At 39.4% G+C, this 17,993-nt stretch overlaps 1 protein-coding gene across 2 annotated transcripts in view; it reads right to left on the bottom strand.

Annotated features, from left to right (window-relative positions):
* rhpn2 (rhophilin, Rho GTPase binding protein 2) overlaps positions 1–16,877 on the bottom strand; it is a 32,912-nt gene extending 16,035 nt beyond the window's left edge. Inside the window, exons 1-3 of one of the 2 annotated variants that reach the window (XM_084721390.1) lie at positions 16,581–16,877; positions 10,777–10,892; positions 5,708–5,836 (exon numbers count right to left, since the gene is read on the bottom strand). In XM_084721390.1, coding sequence (XP_084577516.1) covers positions 5,708–5,836; positions 10,777–10,892; positions 16,581–16,646 — 311 coding nt within the window. In that variant the 5' untranslated portion in view covers positions 16,647–16,877. The remainder of the gene's footprint in view (positions 1–5,707; positions 5,837–10,776; positions 10,893–16,580) is intronic. The other variant, XM_084721381.1, reaches the window with a different exon arrangement.
* Positions 16,878–17,993: the final 1,116 nt, after the last annotated feature.

Raw genomic sequence — 17,993 nt, 5'->3', positions numbered from 1 at the left:
GCACAGAAATATGTTGGCAACAAGGACAATAACTCAGTGCTGACACTGAATAATACAGCTAGACATTAGATATAAAAGGGCAATGCAGTGCATATATACGTATATCCACCTTTAGTCTACTGATACATTAGTAGGTTAATGATGAAGAAAAGCAGGTTCTAAGGTGTGGTGCAAGATATTCAACAACAAGAACAAACCTCGTTAGGGATATCACAGTAATGTCACAGTGAGATTATCAGTAAATAATAAATAAGGTGCCAGCAGCAGCTAGATCACACCTGCCACAGCTCTGTCACTTGAGAAAGTTTATTTTAGTCTAATAATTGTTGCTTAATCTTAAGTATAGTTTGATAGAAGGGTAGTTAGGATTAAGCAGATGGTGCTGTGCGCACACAGGAGTGAGGATTTAACAGTGAATGGAGCCCCCATGTCTCCTTGTACTGTAAAGCTACACAACTCGCTGTTGATTAGTCATCCTGGGGTTTTAGCACTGGTTCAGTAATGCTAACAATTCTTTCCTCCATCCTCTACCAAAGCAGGTTCTTCACCTTATAATCATTGTTTTAAGCCATAAAACAGCAGGTTAACTTCTCCCTCTGATCTCGGCTGTAGCTATAATGGCTTAAATGTTTTTCTGGTTGTATGAACTTGGAGGTCCTGGCTGCTGACAGACGGAAAGCAGGTTCAGCTTGTTATCTGCGCTGAGGAAATATAACCTGACAGATACCTGCTGCTGATCAGACAGAGGCTATAAAAAACCAAAACCCTCCCCCTACTGAAAGCAGGGGAATGAGGTGTTGCTAAATAAATTACCCCTCTTACAAATAAGCCTGGTTTGCTTCTGGATTTGCTTTTAGACATTTACATTATTCAAAACAACTTCCAGTGAGGGCAACACTAACAAAAACTTCAGTCATAACATGAACAAGTCACCATGACGTTTTTTTTTTTTCAGAAACCTATTTTAATCAGGGCTCTTTTTATCAAAGGGATCAAAGATGAAGTACAACCTTTTCATTGCACAGTACGTTCAGAAAAACAACTCCTCACACATTCATCACTTGATGATAAGGCAGCATTCCTCTGGCGTACCAGCTCTGTGAATCACAGAAAACCTCATTCATCAGTAACACTGACGGAGCAAGATAGAGGCTGCAGTCTAATCCATTAGTACTTGAAGATGAGATCACTCTGGTCTTTTCTCTGGGTTGGCAGAGGGAGGAGCATGGGGGATGAGGATATCTGCTCTGCAAGGAATCTGAAATGTTAAAAGCCTCTAGAAAGCTCACTCCCCCTCTCTGCACACACACACCTTCCCACCCTCTGTTCGAGTGCCAGTGTGCAAGACATGGAACAGATGACTATCGCCATAGCAGTCAAGCGAAACGTTGGTTTTAGCTACAGAGAGACCAGCACAACTTAAACCCTTTAATAAATATCAAATCTACGCTGATGATACACAGTACACTGATATATTCCAGGCTATAAGCAGACGTTCCTGGCCTCTTTGACTTACGTGAGAGTTGACTGTTGGCTTGTGTAAGTTTGCAACAGCAGCTCAGTCAGGACTGATCTCCCACTTGCTTTGCTCTCTTGCCCAGAGTTACAGAAGATCTACACCCTTCTCATATCAACATTTTCACATTAAAGTGTCTAAAAACTCCTAGACCTATGTTGTATATTTTGTGGAGTTGTGTACATATCACATAATTTTTCCAACTATGCTCAAAACCAGAGAAATTTTAGTCAAGGTAACAGTGGATTTCATTTGGTTGCCTGTCAATGGCGTCATATCCCCTTGACCCCCTCTGGCTGCTCTAACTTCAGGGGAAACATCAAATGATACATCAGAGACTGAGTATGTCACATCAGATAGATTTTCATCTGCAATAGTTTCCTGTTTTATGTAAGTGCTACTTTTTTAGTCTTCTTAGGAATTTGTTTTTTCAGAACATGATAATTTATGTTGTTAACTGCCATTTTTGTGCTGGGTTATAGTCATTATTGGAGTCTCTCATATCAGTAAAGTGCAAATTATTCTTTCCACTTTATCCTGTAGCAAGGTTAATTAAGCAGCAAGTTGTGCTGATATTTTTTTTACTGTTTTCATTTGTCATCAATTTAGCTCAGCTGATTCAAAATTCTTTAAGAAAGTTCATATTGTGTCACAGTCAAGAACATGAGCTACACAGAGGAACTGAACAAACATTTACTAAATCGCAAATCAAAGAATAAGTAACTTTCTTGGTACTGTGAGTGACACTGAAAGAATGTGATGATGCCAAATATACTGTATATAAGCAACATGTTCTACAAACTGTTAATGAATTCTTGTATTTACTATAATATTTTATAACACCATCAAGAATACAGTTATTATTGTAGCTGCTACTTTTTCTTTGGTTTGTACAGCACGTGTTCTGCCCCAGTCACGTATATGTGCTTTCTGTTATGCATTACCTCATGCAAAAACCAGCTGAATCTGGTCTGAGTCAGAAATATCCTCAGAAAGACGCTATTCAGAGGATGGTGCACTGGTGGGAAAAGCCTAGAAAGGCGAGGAGAGGTTTTTGTTTCCATACTTAAGACTGAGGTAGTATTTCAGGCTGAGAGGAGGAGGCTAACTCTCCATTGTGGCTGGACAGCATCATCCCACTGAGACACCTGCTCAGACATGACAGGGCAGCACTTTCTCAACATATCCAATATTCCGTCGTGCGTGTTACCTGCATACCTGTATGTAAGGCCTTTTGTGGATCCAGTCGTGTGAAAATGATAACACACACTACCACACACTGGACTTCGCACATGTTTAATTGTCTTTTACACAGACAGACAACGGTGGACAGGTGATGGTAGTCTCACGGCATGTCTATTGTCTGTGGAGCGTGCAGTGAGCAGGTGTTTTTCTAAGAGCCTGACAAGGAGGCTGGATGTTCCCACACTTGAGTCTCTCTGATCCCACGTGACAGAGACACTTGGGCTTTAAGACTGTACCGAGAGGCCGCTGTTAAAATTTGAGGATGTCAATATCATGTAATTAGAAAACTAATTGTGTTTTTCTTTGTGGCTGGCGTACAGTGTTGACTCTATGTCCACAAAGGGGAGGGTGCGGGACACGAAACCCCTTCACAGCTCACACTTTGTATGTTTCTGTGCGTAACAACATCAGCTAAATTGGGGTGGAACATAAAATACATTCAGGAAAATATTTGCCTGCCTGGATTCCTTAGGGGTAAAATCTGTCTTCTTACCAACATACACAGGGAGTTCTGCCTGTCTGAGAAGATGATTTATTAAAACCAGGTTAAAGCCTACTGCTCCTTACAGCACTGAGTCTTCAGAACATAAGAAAGTTATCTGTGTGTGCCAACAAAACTTTGTATTTTGGGTTTTATAAGGTCATCTGCAGATTTATGTAAAATGTAAAAGACAACCCTAACTAGTTCTGTATCTCATTAAAAATCCCTAATAAATGTTGGCAGCTTGGTACTTCGGATTTCTGTCAATGACCCTTAGAATTGTTACCATAGTTACAACCATGCAACACCCCATCCCCCACAATCCTCCACTGACTTCCTACCTCTCTCATCACTTTATTGCTCTGTTGTGATTAGTTGTCATGGGCAACATGGCATCCTCTACAGACGTGTGTGTGCGTTGGGGTTTGTGTATACAAGGTAATGCCTTCATGCATCATGCATGTATTTTTTGTGCTTATAGTGTGTGGAGTGCCCATGTTTGTGGTGTAATATGCATATGCATTTTGGTATCAACTTGCCTGTATGAAAGTGAAGTGCAGGTTTAGTTTGCTTAACATATGTATAGTGTGTCTTTGTGTGTATGTGTGGTGGGGCAGATGGTGTGTGGAGATCTCAAGTGTTCTCAATAAGAGGAGCCACCTGGACGCACACATGCTTCAATCTAAGAGCCTTAAAATCAATGTGATTTGCATTAACACACAAAAGTGGTTCTGTGTTCATAATGGAACCCTTTTTTTCCTTCAGTTCATCACTTACTACTACTGAACAATGCTGAAAAAATATGGAATTGTGATTATTTTAACTGATATTGCAACTATGATGTGGTTTGCAATATTAGAGGAAATGATCATTTTATATAATTATTCTCATTTTCACAGAAAACATATTAAAATGATTATGGTGTGTTTTTCATTGGGATCTATACCAAATATGTTTTCTTCAGTATGTAGAATATAATGTGTAGGCCAGGACATTTCTGCAGTACGAAAATATTTAATTCAACTGTCTGTTTCATTTCATTTTTCATTTTTCATTCATTTTTTTTGACAGTTTTAACAAATATTGTGCCTCCTGTGATCTGAAAATTGCAGTTGGTTACTATCTCTAAAACTGAGGTATTTTCTTTCAGTCTAGCACCATAGTTAGTTTTGAACCTATGTGGTTATTTTGTCAGTTGGTGTCAAGCTATCATGAGGGAATGTGTTTGTGAAGGGTGTATTTACAGACATGTACAGTGAGATGCCATGTTTCAAATCATATCTGTCACCACTTGTATAAACCTCTATATTTCCAAATCACTGTCATCAAGTCCATTGTGTCCTACTAAAGCTTACCTGACACGTGACGAGACAATGCGTGCATCCCTCATGACATACATATTGACTTTCATCCACACCCTATAAACTTGGCTTGTCTTTAAAGAAAGAAAACATAACCTATCACTGTCATATACACCCACATGCATCCACTCATCAGGCAGACTGAGAGAGGCCTTGTACTAGATGCTTATCTAAGTTTGCATACAAGTTCAGCTCATCGTTTCCTTGTCGCTCTGTGTATTGTGTCCCAAAACCAGCTGGTCCAGTTCAACAACAGACTCTTGTCCTTTGTCTTCGTGTTTTTCTATATGTCTCAACTCAATACAGCCTTCTTATCTGTTCCTCTGTCATCAAGTGTTTTTGATCTTGATCACAGAGTGTCAGAGCCAGATCAGTCTCTTGTTGGGTGCCAATCCACACACTGCGTTTGTGTTATTCTACTTTTTTATCACTAATGGCCCTAAATTCAGGTCTCCAGATTAAGCCCTGTTTGCATACTGAGATCATCTTAACAGACGTCTGCAGGTTTGGGAAATCAAAACTATGATCTGATTTAGATTGCACTTTGGAGAGTTTGGCTCAGTGGTGACCTCACTATGTGACAAGAGGACTGGTTCACAGTTGTTTGTGTCAACACTGGAAAACTCTGGCTGCTGTGCATGCATTTTAACATGTAATCTCTTTAATAGACTCATCACAGGCAGTTGGCATGAAACTCAACCTTTAATTAATCTAAAAAAAATTATAAGTAATTACATTCTATTGCCTGCAGATGCATTGCTACTGAGGACAAAAACCGCAGCCTTTTTCCATTGTTGAAGTCATTTGTGAACCAGCAGTACTAAATGTTAGCTGTGTGGCCAACAAACAAACCAACAAAATAAGTCTTCTGATGTTGACGTGTTTTTTCCTTGTTGAATTTTATGTCCATTTTACAAGCGCCTTTAACAAGCCTGTATGCCAGGTGTGGGCACTTTTACAAGTTCATGTTTCCTCCTTTTTATGATTAAAAAAAAACAAAAAACAATAATTTTTGTCACTTGGAAGTAGCTAACATTTTGCATAAGCTGTGGCAGTAGCAGAATCAACAGTAGAAAAAAAGGGAGCAGTTATATTTGTACTTACTGGGTGTTCTGGTAGACTTCCACTGAGCTGTTGAGTCCTTCCAGCTGTCCCATCAGCAACTGCAGGTTGGAATTAACGTAGCTCAACTCCAACAGAACCATCTCTTTAACTTTGTTGTTAGATGTAGCTCTGCAGACAGGGGAGATTGGAGAGGGACAAAAAAATGAAAACACAAAAAAGTGAGACAAAAAGGTCATAAGATGTTTGAAATAAAGAAATAGCAAAACAAAATATCAGCCTTGTTATTATCCACTCTGACGTGGCCAAACTCTCCTGCAGATGATTATTAAAACAAGCGTGCCTCCCCTGGTATTCTGGACCACAGACCTGCGTCACTGTGCCCATGCTGTGCACTTGATTTACTCTCCAGTACACAACAGCTTAACCAAGATGTATGAATCACAGCTGCAACCCCTCTATAGTTCAGCAGCTCATTCCCATGGCAAAATCATTTTTGAATAATGTGTGCACGTTTGTGTTGAGGGGATGGTCGGAGTGTGTGTATGTGTATGTGTACAGAGGGTTAATGCACAATAGAGATAAGGTTGTAATAATACCTCTGAAGGGTGTGTGTGTAAGCATACAAAAACACATCCTTTGTAAAGCAGAATTTGTGATGCATTGTCTGCTTGTGAAATCAACAAACTGCAATTCACACACACACACAAATGCACACACTTAAGTGGTCTTACTTCCTGTTTTACAGTAGATCGTAATAAAGTCTGTCAGTCGTAGCTAACAGGAGATATAGCCACACCTCAGCTATTGTCAATCTGAGCCGTGTCCCTGACACCTGATCTCTCTCTACCCTGTAATTACAGAGGATGTGATTTTTAACAAGAAAGGTGAGATGTGAAGGAGCGTTGGCAGGCAGGATGTTAAAAAAGTTAAAGGTTAAAGAGACAACATGAGGAAAAACTAGGTCAAGCAACATAGTCTTTGATTGTTGATTTAATATTGCTCATTTTTTATCTTCCATTTTAACATTTTCACATAAAATATTCCATCTGTAACAACTGTGTTACTGGAAAAAGTGGTCTAAAGACTAACAAACCATTATTACCATTATATGTTGGGAAACAAATATCACAATGTGGCCTTACATACAGTGGAGCATGTTTAAAACTTGTTCTCCCCATTCTTTGGTCTAACATTGGCCACAGTGTATTACCAGACTACTCATAGTAGTTTTTCTCCCCATACTACACATTGGAAAATAACAGGGATGTCAGCCCCTGCTTAGCATTGACACCACACCATCACTTCCCTTTGGCCTGCTGAGGGTTTTCTGAGGAGGTTTGGCCTGGGGAATCTATCAGGGTGGAGGAGGTAGGGGTGCTGTGGTTTGGACAGAATAGATGCCAGCTCGCCGGCACAAAGGCTGTTATTAATATTCAATTTAATATCTAATATCATCCCACAGGGCGTGGGAATCATGCTGTAAACCAGCAAGTGTGGTTTCACTTAAGTTCTTCCAGCCTCAGTTCAGGAAAGGCTGTTTGTAGGTTTCTGACAGTTTGTTGAATTTTTATTAAAATCCTTTGAAATGACAAGAAATATCTGGGCTGGTACTGATGCTTATTATTGATACTGAATGATTTAATTACTTTTCATTGTATTAAGCTATAAAGAGAAGAGAAGAGAAGAGAAGAGAAGAGAAGAGAAGAGAAGAGAAGAGAAGAGAAGAGAAGAGAAGAGAAGAGAAGAGAACTGGTCTGACCAGACTGACTCCACCTGTTGCTGATAGAAGGAGGAATGCAGAACAAGAAAGAAGGAGAAAAAAGTGAGGTTGAGAAATTGAAAGCACCAAATGAGAAAGAAAAAGACAAAGACAGTGTGTCTTCAAGAAAAGCAAGGATTTAGGTTCTATGTGGGCCATAATGACTCAAACTCAAGTCTCTTAATCGGCTCTTTTCTGCTACTGTTTTGTATGTCAAAGTATCTAGGATAGCCATGGCAACAGTATTGTGGACACTCACACACAGATGGAAGATCACAGGTAGCGCTACAGTCAGACTGCATGTGATTTAACGCATTAAAAATAAAGATGAGCGCATACCTGAAACTCAAAAATGCATCCAGCCTGTTCTCTGTGCTGCAGCTGGGCTGGCAAAGACACACACACACACACACACACACACACACACACACAGTCCACTTGCCCCTGGCCTTGGCTGGGTAGACTATGTGAAGTACTAGAGGAATGCGGAGGCTCCAGAGAGTGGGCTTAGACAGGCCTAATGGACACATACACATATACTAACACACACACACACACACACACACACACACACACACACACACACACACACACACACTTAATACACACACAGAGTGGTATCTTCCCTCACCAGACTAATCTTCTAAACACAAATGGAAGGAGCCGATTTGAGAATCCTAGTTGAAGAGTTTGAAGCTACACTCTCAGAGAAAAGGTACACTGTCATACTTTTTTGTCTCTCCAGTAGAGCTGCAACATTTAATCGAATAACTGATTATTAATTGCTTATTAAATTAATCGCCGACTATTTTGATGATCAATAAATCGGTTTGAGTATTTTTTACATGAGGACAAGTCAAAAGTCTTCAAATGTGAATATCTTCTGGTATCTTGAATCATCTATGAAAGTAAACTGAATATTTTTGGACTGTGGAATACAACAAAACATTGGAGGACATCACCTTGAGTTTTGGAAAACACTGATTGACATTTTTCACCATTTTCTGACATTTTCTAGGCCAAACAACTAATTGATTAATCGAGAAAATAATCAACTAAGAAAATAATCATTAGTTGCAGCCCTACTCTCTAGTCTCAGTGCTTCAGTGGCAGAAAGTACCATAAGACACTTTTTTGACAGCAGACCCCAAGTTCACTTAACTTGACACCATATGTGAGACCCATTAACCTGCCAAAGGCCACACAGAGCAGAAGGTGGACACAGAAACAAGAAGAACTGTATAATCTACTGCAATCCATTTAAGTGAGCCTGCGATAAACACTACTTTTATGACGCGTATAATATTCCCCTTCTCTTGACACTCTGTCAGAGAACAGTTGTTTCAACTCTTGAAATTTTTGAGGCTGTAGTTTTCCTGTAGATTTCATACAATTAAATACAATAAGCAGCCATAAAAATGTTACTTATGGCTGTGGATGTTGTCTGCCTTCTATTTTTGCCACACTAGGCAGCTAGTATAGCAGTTAACAGACTTGTTTTTTTTTCCAGTAAAGCAGGTTTGGGCGGTGTTACATTTAAAACTGTCTTCACGGAAACATGTCATCCTCTTCTGTCATGACATGTCAAGACCCAGACCAGATATCAAAGTAACCAGCAAACATATGTTAAAAGTACAAAAGACATTGTTCTTCTCTTATTGTTAACAATATACATTACAATACATTTTATTTTCTTGACCTCAAAAAAAATAATTCCTCCAATATCAAGGCCTTACATCTCACTATTCAACACATAAATCCAATGACTGACCAAAATATGCTCATCAAATGAAAATAGAGATCAAGCATGTAGCATTAGCCTACATGTCACATGACTCCCCACTCTGATCATCCACGGGAAGAAAATCTGCATTTGTTTAAATGTGGCACTAACAACAGAGACTCATTTATGAAGTATTTCTGAAAGTCGGATGTGTTGTAACAACAAAAATCAAAGGGAACAGGATAAACACCTGTACATACTGTAGATACAGTACAAACAAACTCTTTTTTTCATTCTTGACACAACTATTGTCAGTTTTCACCTGTACAACCTTGAGCAACACTATGAAAGTCTTCCAGCAGAGACTGTCTGAAAATGTGTGCTGTTATTGTGTGTATTTAAATGATTATTGTGTTGCATCCCTCTCCAGCTTTTCACTTCACCTTGGGGTCACCTTTCAGAACAGCTATTAACACATCTGATTTCTGACAAGATTGGAAAACTTGATTAACAACTTAATTATTTCCAAGCATAACTTGAGCTGTGGGCAAAGCATGATGACAGGTTTAAAAACAAAGTGCTCGTCATCATGTTATCCAGCAAATACAGGAAACAACTTTCAGAAAAATAGCTTTCTGTGGGGAGAATCCCTTAACCGCACTGAACAAAACGCCTGAGGTTGAAAAGTGCATGAGAGGACGCTAAACTTCTGAATATTTCTTTGTTGCATTGCACCTGCTGAGACATCTGATTCAGTCATTCAATCCTAGAAGAACAGGTATTTCAACAGAGATAAGACATCACTCAGTTTATTTTCAAAATCCAAAAGAACGGAGCCATACAATGAGAGAGGCTGACATCCTTCACACTAAATTCAGCTTTTGGCTCTACTACAGACACTCAAACTTCTCTTAGTCACAGAGGACAGAGTATTTCCTGTGTAGTCATGTAGAACTGAAGCTGTACAGGCCAGGGGACATTTCATTCACATTTCTCTGAGGTTTCTTCAAAGCCACATATCACAGTGACTCTTTGTTTTCACGATGCATGGAATGCTCCTCTTCAACACTGTTATCTAATATCATGTGCCCCTCTGTGTTGTTTTTACTCTCACCAGCAATTCATGACAACTCATGACAGAATAATGACAGAACAACTGAAGTTTACTAGAGGTTACATATACAACGGTGACATAACTGACTAGCAATACAGACGAACAGTACGTGATTGTATTGAGTGAACAGAGAGAGTTACATTTAACAGGTGCCTTTTCATTAATCCTTAATTAATAAATTAAGCAGACACTACAGTTGCAATGATTATTTGGTCAGTCATTTTTCAAGTGAAAATGTGAAACCTTTGCTGGCTGCAGCTTCTTAAATGTAAACATTTTGCCGTTTTTTCTTTTTTATTTATGATAGCAAGTGAAGAATCTTTGGGTTTTGGACTGTTGGTTGGAAAAAAAGAAGTTATGTGAAGGTGTCACTTTGGGCTCTACAATGTGATCTGATGTGTTTCTAGTTTTTGACACTTTATATACTAAATGTTTAATCTGTTGTTCATGAAAATAATCAGCAAATGTATGACATGCATGCATGTATTGTCAGTCATCAGTGTTGTTCTTACTTCAGCAGGTTCTCGGCTCCAGCCCTCATCCTCATCTGTTTGATGATCTGCTGGTTCAGACTGGCTCGCTTATTCTGCAGTTTGCTTCGTCCTGTCTGGGCAAACGGGTTACAACCCTAAGATAAAGAGATGCAAAAACAAACATGTGAGCAGAAGATACTATCTTATTGAAATCTGGAAAAAAAAATGCATAGACATTAAGAAAAATGTTCAAACAGCAAAAAAGAGGATTATGCTCATGGTCAATCATAAAATATATCTGTAATTTCCATCAGCTCTTCCATCTGTTTATTTATACCAGGTCAGCCCCAATCAATTTCTTTCAAGCAAAACTGTCGATGTACAGCTCTGATCAGTGGTTGTAAAAGCAGAAACTTATACCACAGTTTACTGGGCAAGTGTCTTCATGCTTTTTATTTAAATTTGAATGTATGATGAGTTCACTCAGAGTCAGAATGGAGGCAGTTCGAAGTCCACAACATTTCACCTCTGACTTTGTTCATAAATCTTTCACCCAGGTATGTCAATCCACTACACCACATCTAGGAAGACATTATTGTTCGATCAATAAACATAATGTGTCATAGGGATGTTGTTCAAATGTTACATTTGGCTTTAAAAGTCATTTTTGTGTATTTTTAGTTTATCTTTACTTGCTGATGTAACAGTAACAATATGCTGGGTGTGGAAAGAGCTGTACCAATTCAAACACACACTCTCACCCTCTGTGTTTACACCTAATGGCCTGTATGTGGTTGTACTGTGTGTCCTTGTCCCTATCAAAACCACAAGTGTCCCAGCCTTACTAAGTCAACAGGCTGTCACTCGCAGCAGTACAGATAACATGGACTAAGACATTCATAGTGACTGACTCACGACACAGCAGAGGTGTGGCCTGTACAGTACATCACATGGCAAAAAAAACAACATGATGCACTGAGACCAGTCAGCTCAGTCAAACCAGTTAGTTTACTGTCCTCAAAATGGGACGCTTTTACATTGTAGTTATTTATCTGAGTAAGTCTGAGGTCAGCAGCAGGATGAGCCACCAGACTTGTCTTACTAGGAAGTCAAAACACACTATCCCTCTGATCCGCATCTCAGCACTGGTGCAAAAAAGATAAAATCCCTCACTGGCTTCCCACATACAGAAATAAGTGTGAATTCGCAATGGCTGCAACTATGTGATGGCATGCATACACATATTCAAACACACACACACACTCACACAACGTCAGAAAACACTTGACCATCATGGCCCCAAGAATAGGAAGTTTCAGTCATGTGTCTGTCTATCTATGTGTGAGGGATCTTTCTATAAAGTTCGGTCAAGAACTTATGCACTTCTCTGCAATAGGTCACTCCCACGGCCACACCTCCAGTTAGCCAAGTGGCATGAACACAAACACACACCTTTACAAAGATACACTTAACCTCTGTGGCAAATTTCAACCTCCTAGCATGAAATCTGGTTGCAAAAGGGTGGGGAAATTTTTGTGGATTGATCAACTAAAAGAGTGAGTTATAGAGTCACTGGTTGCAGCTAAAATATATCCAAAAAAGTAGAGTAGATACAGATATATTACGTTTATTGGACATCAAAACCACAGACTTCTTTGAGCAAATAACCTTGAGTGCCTTTAGTTTCCTCAGGTCCGCTTGACACATGACCAGTGACAGTTCTGCACTTATTGCAACAGCTGATGTAGATACTTACAGGGCATGTAACAGTAACGATGTCATGGTTTGTCAATGTATTTAAATTGCTTAAATATATCTACAAAATACACACACAAAACAAAAATTATTTAGGCCATAAGGCTCCGCAGGATTCAACCAGGAGCACTCCTGGTAGCCAAATGGTTAGAGGCACATACCACATAACTAACATCCATTTGAATCCAGCTGAGGACCTTTATTGCATTTCAATCCCCTCTCTTCCCCCTTGTTTCCTGTCTGCCTCTACACTATCATCTGTCCAATGAAGGTGAAAAACACCCCCCCAAAAAACTTTTAAAAAATAATAAAAAAAAAAAAAAAAGAAAAGAAGAAAAACAATTGTTGATATGATACCACTCAAAGAGAAGTCTTTCTGTCCAGTTCCGATGCTCCAGAGAGACACTTCCTGTAAAATGACTAACCAGAAGTGGACAACGGTATGTAACAGTGCACAAATTTCAACACCTCAGGTCAAATGGTTTCAAGAAAGGTCACGTTAACTTAACATTTTCTACTTTTATCTTATTGTTTAACCACTCCACCGTGTTCACTTGGGTGTTCCTGTATAAACACTTCAGTGACCTGGGGGTGTAATGATTAACCAGTTGTACAAATGAAAGCCTCATAATAGAGCTGTACCGAGGCTGTCAGGGGCGTGACCTGGCCGAACGTAGCAGTAGCTATTTTTAGAGTGACTGCAGGGTGTGGACTTGATGCACTACGTTGTCACGTCAATCATGACATCAAGGGTGGGGCGTATTCGTGTGTTCAAGAAGAAGGGAGCGGCTAGTGGTTGATAGTAACCATAGCAGCATGTTCTGTAGCAATTTTACTATGTGCTAAGTTATTAAACTATAATCACTCCTAGCATTCCAAAGTGATGATCCTGATCCTGATCCTGCATGGCAACATTACAGTGGTGAGTTAGTGAGTGACCATTACATCTTGTTTCATCAGTAAGATTTATAGCTAGTCCATGATTGTTTGACACCACACCTTTAGTTATGGTTAGCTTAGTTAGAGAGATTTGACTTTTGTGAGTTGGATTGTCTTGAACATTGTTTTACAGTGTCTTCTTTTGGTCTGCAAGTTGGCTGTCTCTCACGATGCTTGGAAAAAAGTCATCCTTGATCTTCATAGAACTCACTTCATTTAATTTATCACTTGAAAAAGTAAAAAAATAATGTGTCAAGTCAAGATACATGGAAATGAACCACTATGCCACTGCCCTGTAGGGATGTCACAATTCTCCAAATCCACTATTCAATTTGACTTTCTATTTGAAGGTCACAACTTCATTTGATTTAAACATATTCTTAGTACTCATGGCAATGGCTGTGCCATTGTTAGACTATCGAGTCTTGATTTGTAAAGCTTGACAGACTGGAGTTATGCCCTGACAACTGACATTTACAGTTTAAATTTCTGCTTTACAAAGATAGGAAAGTGCAGCTGCCCGTAACGGTATACTATGCTGTGACATCTCTGAAGCATAGCTGTGTTTTGTTTTTTCTTTGGACATGTGCTGGACGGACGCAAGTAGGTGAGGGTGAATTTGCTTTTGATTTCAATTCAGTGTACTGAAAACCTTCATTAGTGCAAAGCACAAAGACAGTCCTGTCCATCATCATATCCATCAAACAGCAGGTCACTCTGCTGTTGTGTAACCAAGGCTTCATACAGATCATGTAGGGCATTGGGCAACGGTTCACAAGGTATTTGGTTTATACAACTGGTGATTCAGACTGGCAACTGGCCAAGAAGAGGTACCACCATCAGTTCTGCATAAACACGGAGTGTGCTCAATATCTAAAAATGTACACCTCTTCATGAGGGTCAAGCTTAATTCATGTATGACTTCATACACTGAATACATTCCAATTACTATGGGGACGCTTTTCCTGTTAGTCCAAAAAAGGGGGTGTGCTTCATTCAGACATCTTTATATTCTATGAACCACTGAAAGAGACAAAATTTGATCACAGCTGCGTCTCTCATCTGTCTTTTTCCAATACAAACCTTGCTGAGGGAATCTAAGTGTGTCTCCAAGTCAAGGGAGCTCGTCTGGTTTGTGAACCGGGACACATGTTGTCAATTTGTGTCTGTGGTCTGGCTGAAGGACGGCCTCGGGCCAGATGCTACGTCAATGCTCTCTTTGGCCGAGGAGGATAAGGAGAAGAAACATGCCGATTCGGCTTTTTGTTCTGCCATCTTTCCATCCTGCAGCCGTCAAGTCGGACCTCAGCCAGCTGGAGGTGAAACAGTGGACGGCTGGGAAGGAAGCCCTGAACCGCAGCAGCTCCCTGGAGCATCGGCTGAGCCCAGTGAGGCCTTGTAAATCATTAAACTCATTTTCACCCAAGAGACAGAGGGGCTAAAAAATGGATGCAAAGATCATCTTGGCTCCACATGGTTAAAGTTTGACCCAAAAGTTTCCTAATTGCAAATCTCTTTAACATGACTAAATGAGAACACAGGACTCTTTGCTTTGTGGTCTCGGCAAATGTGCAAGACTTTTTACACTGAGATGGGTGAAATCAAAGTAAAGAGTGTTCAACAGTGAGAAAAACAGGACAAAGGATGTGAGAACAATTGAAAAAGAAGGATGAGTTAGCTTCTACGATGTGTGTTACAGTAATAAAGTAAACAATTTGTGATTGAGGTACCGTCTCCCATCATGTTCTGTGGCAGTGCCAGACCCTGGCTACCACCGACCTTTTTATAGACACAGGAAGTGCAGCACAGAGCCTAAATCCAGACAGCGTTCAGAGGGGGATTCGGGGGGATTGAAAGATACAAAGGCCCTGTTCAGATGCCCATCTAAACAAGCTTGTCCATAAAAACACTCCAGTTGAGGACACTAGCACAAACGTGGAGGAATGAGACATGGACCACAGCATGGCAGACAGTGAAAACACATTAGATAATCAGTCAACCACTGCCAAGAGCCTTTCTCATAGCCTCAACCCAGACAAACTAACAGCTCACTGAATATGTTACAGTCACGGATACAAAACATAGGCTAAAACTGGTTAGAAAGGCGTCCCTGCTGGTCCTGATTCAGTGAATGCTAATTACTTTAATGATTACCACCTATATAATGATACTGTAGCTCACCAGCTAATTAACATGATGAAAAGGCTTCAACGTCATTACAAATACAGGCAAGGAAAGAACTCTTATCTGAGGAACCATTTAGATAACATGGCACATTTACATTTCAATCACTTTGCTGATGCTGTTATCCACATCCCATGAGTGCAAGAAAAAACTCAAAGGTCAGAACTGGTGTTACAATATTCCCTTTATCAACCAATTATTATAAAGAAATAAGAAAACAAATGAAAAAAGCCCCGAGTAAACAAAACAGGTCTGCCAACATTGATCTAAGTGCAGGAGGCTAATCTGACCTAAATCTACCAGCAGGGGTATCAATCACCACGACAGCACCCACAACAGCAGCAGGGAACTGATTGTGTTAATTATGGGATGTTTGGTCACTGCCCTTTCAGTCTCGCGCACTATCAGCATCTGCAGGAGATACAGCTATTCTTCAAGTAACACACACACACACACACACACACACACACAGCTGAGGCTGACAGTGCTGTGCTGCTGTTGATGACACATTAGGATGAGCCGCAGTATTGGTTGTAGTAAACGTAAGACTGAAACAATGCTGTTTTTGAAGATAAAATTAAAATTTCAAAATATTACTTTAAGTTTTTCTCAATGTAGTGTTTATATGGCTGATTTATTTTGTTTTCTCGTATCTAATACTGAGCAAAATACAGTTTCTCTATTATCTATATTACAATATAGTGTTGATTGTCTAATGATGATGAGAAAAGACGACAAATGGAAATTAAAGCTTTTCTTGGGCTAATTTTTGCTACATTAGCAATAAATACAGAAAGTGACTGAAAATATAAATTTTGTATTTAAAAACTAAACCTGCCATGAAAGAGCTAGCTAACAGTAATGTATTTTCCCATCTGAAACTGTAAAAATGTCCGCTGGTCAATAACAGCAGACGTGTACAGTATTCTTGTTACCAAAGTGAAGTGACAAGAAACTAAACTCACCTTTTTGAAATAACTGTTGTCTCCTCCTCCGTCTTTGATGCCGTTTGGTAAAAGAGTATCCGTCATCCTGGAGGCTCTGAGGGTTCAGGCTCGGTGAATCTCAAAGGGACAAAGAAAGGTGAATTAAAAAGGTAATTTATATCAGACAACTGGTGCTCAACAGGTGAGTATCCTCTCTCCCCCAACAATGCGTCTGCTCTGACTTCACCCAACGCAGCCACAGACTTTTCCAGCAGAAACCAGTAACTCCGCCCACATGGAAAAAAACACTGGGTGGTGCATTCATGACCCGAAAAAAAAAAAAAACTCACCGGACAGCACCTGTTTCATTCAGGTTATGTGCGTTACAGTACGTAAGACGTGACATGACTCACATGCTACTTCCTGCTCTTCACGATTATAAATGTAATAACCAAAATCACCTCAATTCTGACTCACAAACACTAAAGTTACACCATCTGGTGCCCATGCTAGCCCTAATAAAGCAAATTACTGTAAAATGGCTTGGTTGGTTTTTCCAGTTTTGTTGAAAATTGTATAATTTATATCAAGTGTTGTCATCAAATTGTTAATAAACTGTGTTACAGAAAAAACCAGTGGGTTAGGAAGTCCAGTCCATAATGTAATGGAACCTTAATTATAGGCTACAAAATAATAATTAGGATTAGGTGTTTATCAAAAGTTATAAAAATAATAATCACTGAAATGTCCCACAGCAGTCTGACTAGAGGAAGTAACATGCTGGCGCTGTGTCAAAGTAATGTGGCCTATGCATCAGTGCTGTGGTTTAAAAAATCTATATCAAAGATTAAAGAAAAACAAATTATACTAAAACACTGACAAAGACAGAAATAGTTATGCACAGCCCTCATTTATATAGTTTGTTAATCTCTTTATGTACTTTAGGCAAATGGCAGACGTACCAGTCACACAACATTATGCAAAATGGCTGCTTCCAGTTAAAACCACAAGGAAGGTTTGGCATCACCGCTGTTTTTCCATCTTCCTGCACACTGACATGCAAAAACGTGTAGGAAATTCTAGTTTGACTTCAAATTAAACAGGCTGTTGAACTACAGGAGAACAAACCAAATAGTACTCATCACAATTATCAGCACAACAATGAATGAATCACTGATGTGCTCATCATGAATTATGTTACAACTGTTTGTTGCAACCGTTTTTTTTTTTTGTTTGTTTGTTTGTTTGTTTGTTTTTTATCTGAGGCTGACATTACAATATTTTATTTGCTAAAGAGCATGAATTTAAATGTGTAATTTAATATCATATCAAATATCTTATATCAAAGACACAGACAGGTCAATACCCAACACTATCATATCATCTTGAATGGTATAAAAATTAATAAAAAATGTACATCTGTGATCTTTAAACTGCTGTTTTAATTGATTG

This window comes from Lutjanus erythropterus, chromosome 1 (genome assembly GCF_056507025.1).
Source record: "Lutjanus erythropterus isolate fLutEry1 chromosome 1, fLutEry1.hap2, whole genome shotgun sequence".
NCBI lineage: Eukaryota > Metazoa > Chordata > Actinopteri > Lutjaniformes > Lutjanidae > Lutjanus > Lutjanus erythropterus.
The sequence above is the reverse complement of the archived record's forward strand: the minus strand, read 5'-3'. Positions and strand labels throughout refer to the sequence as shown.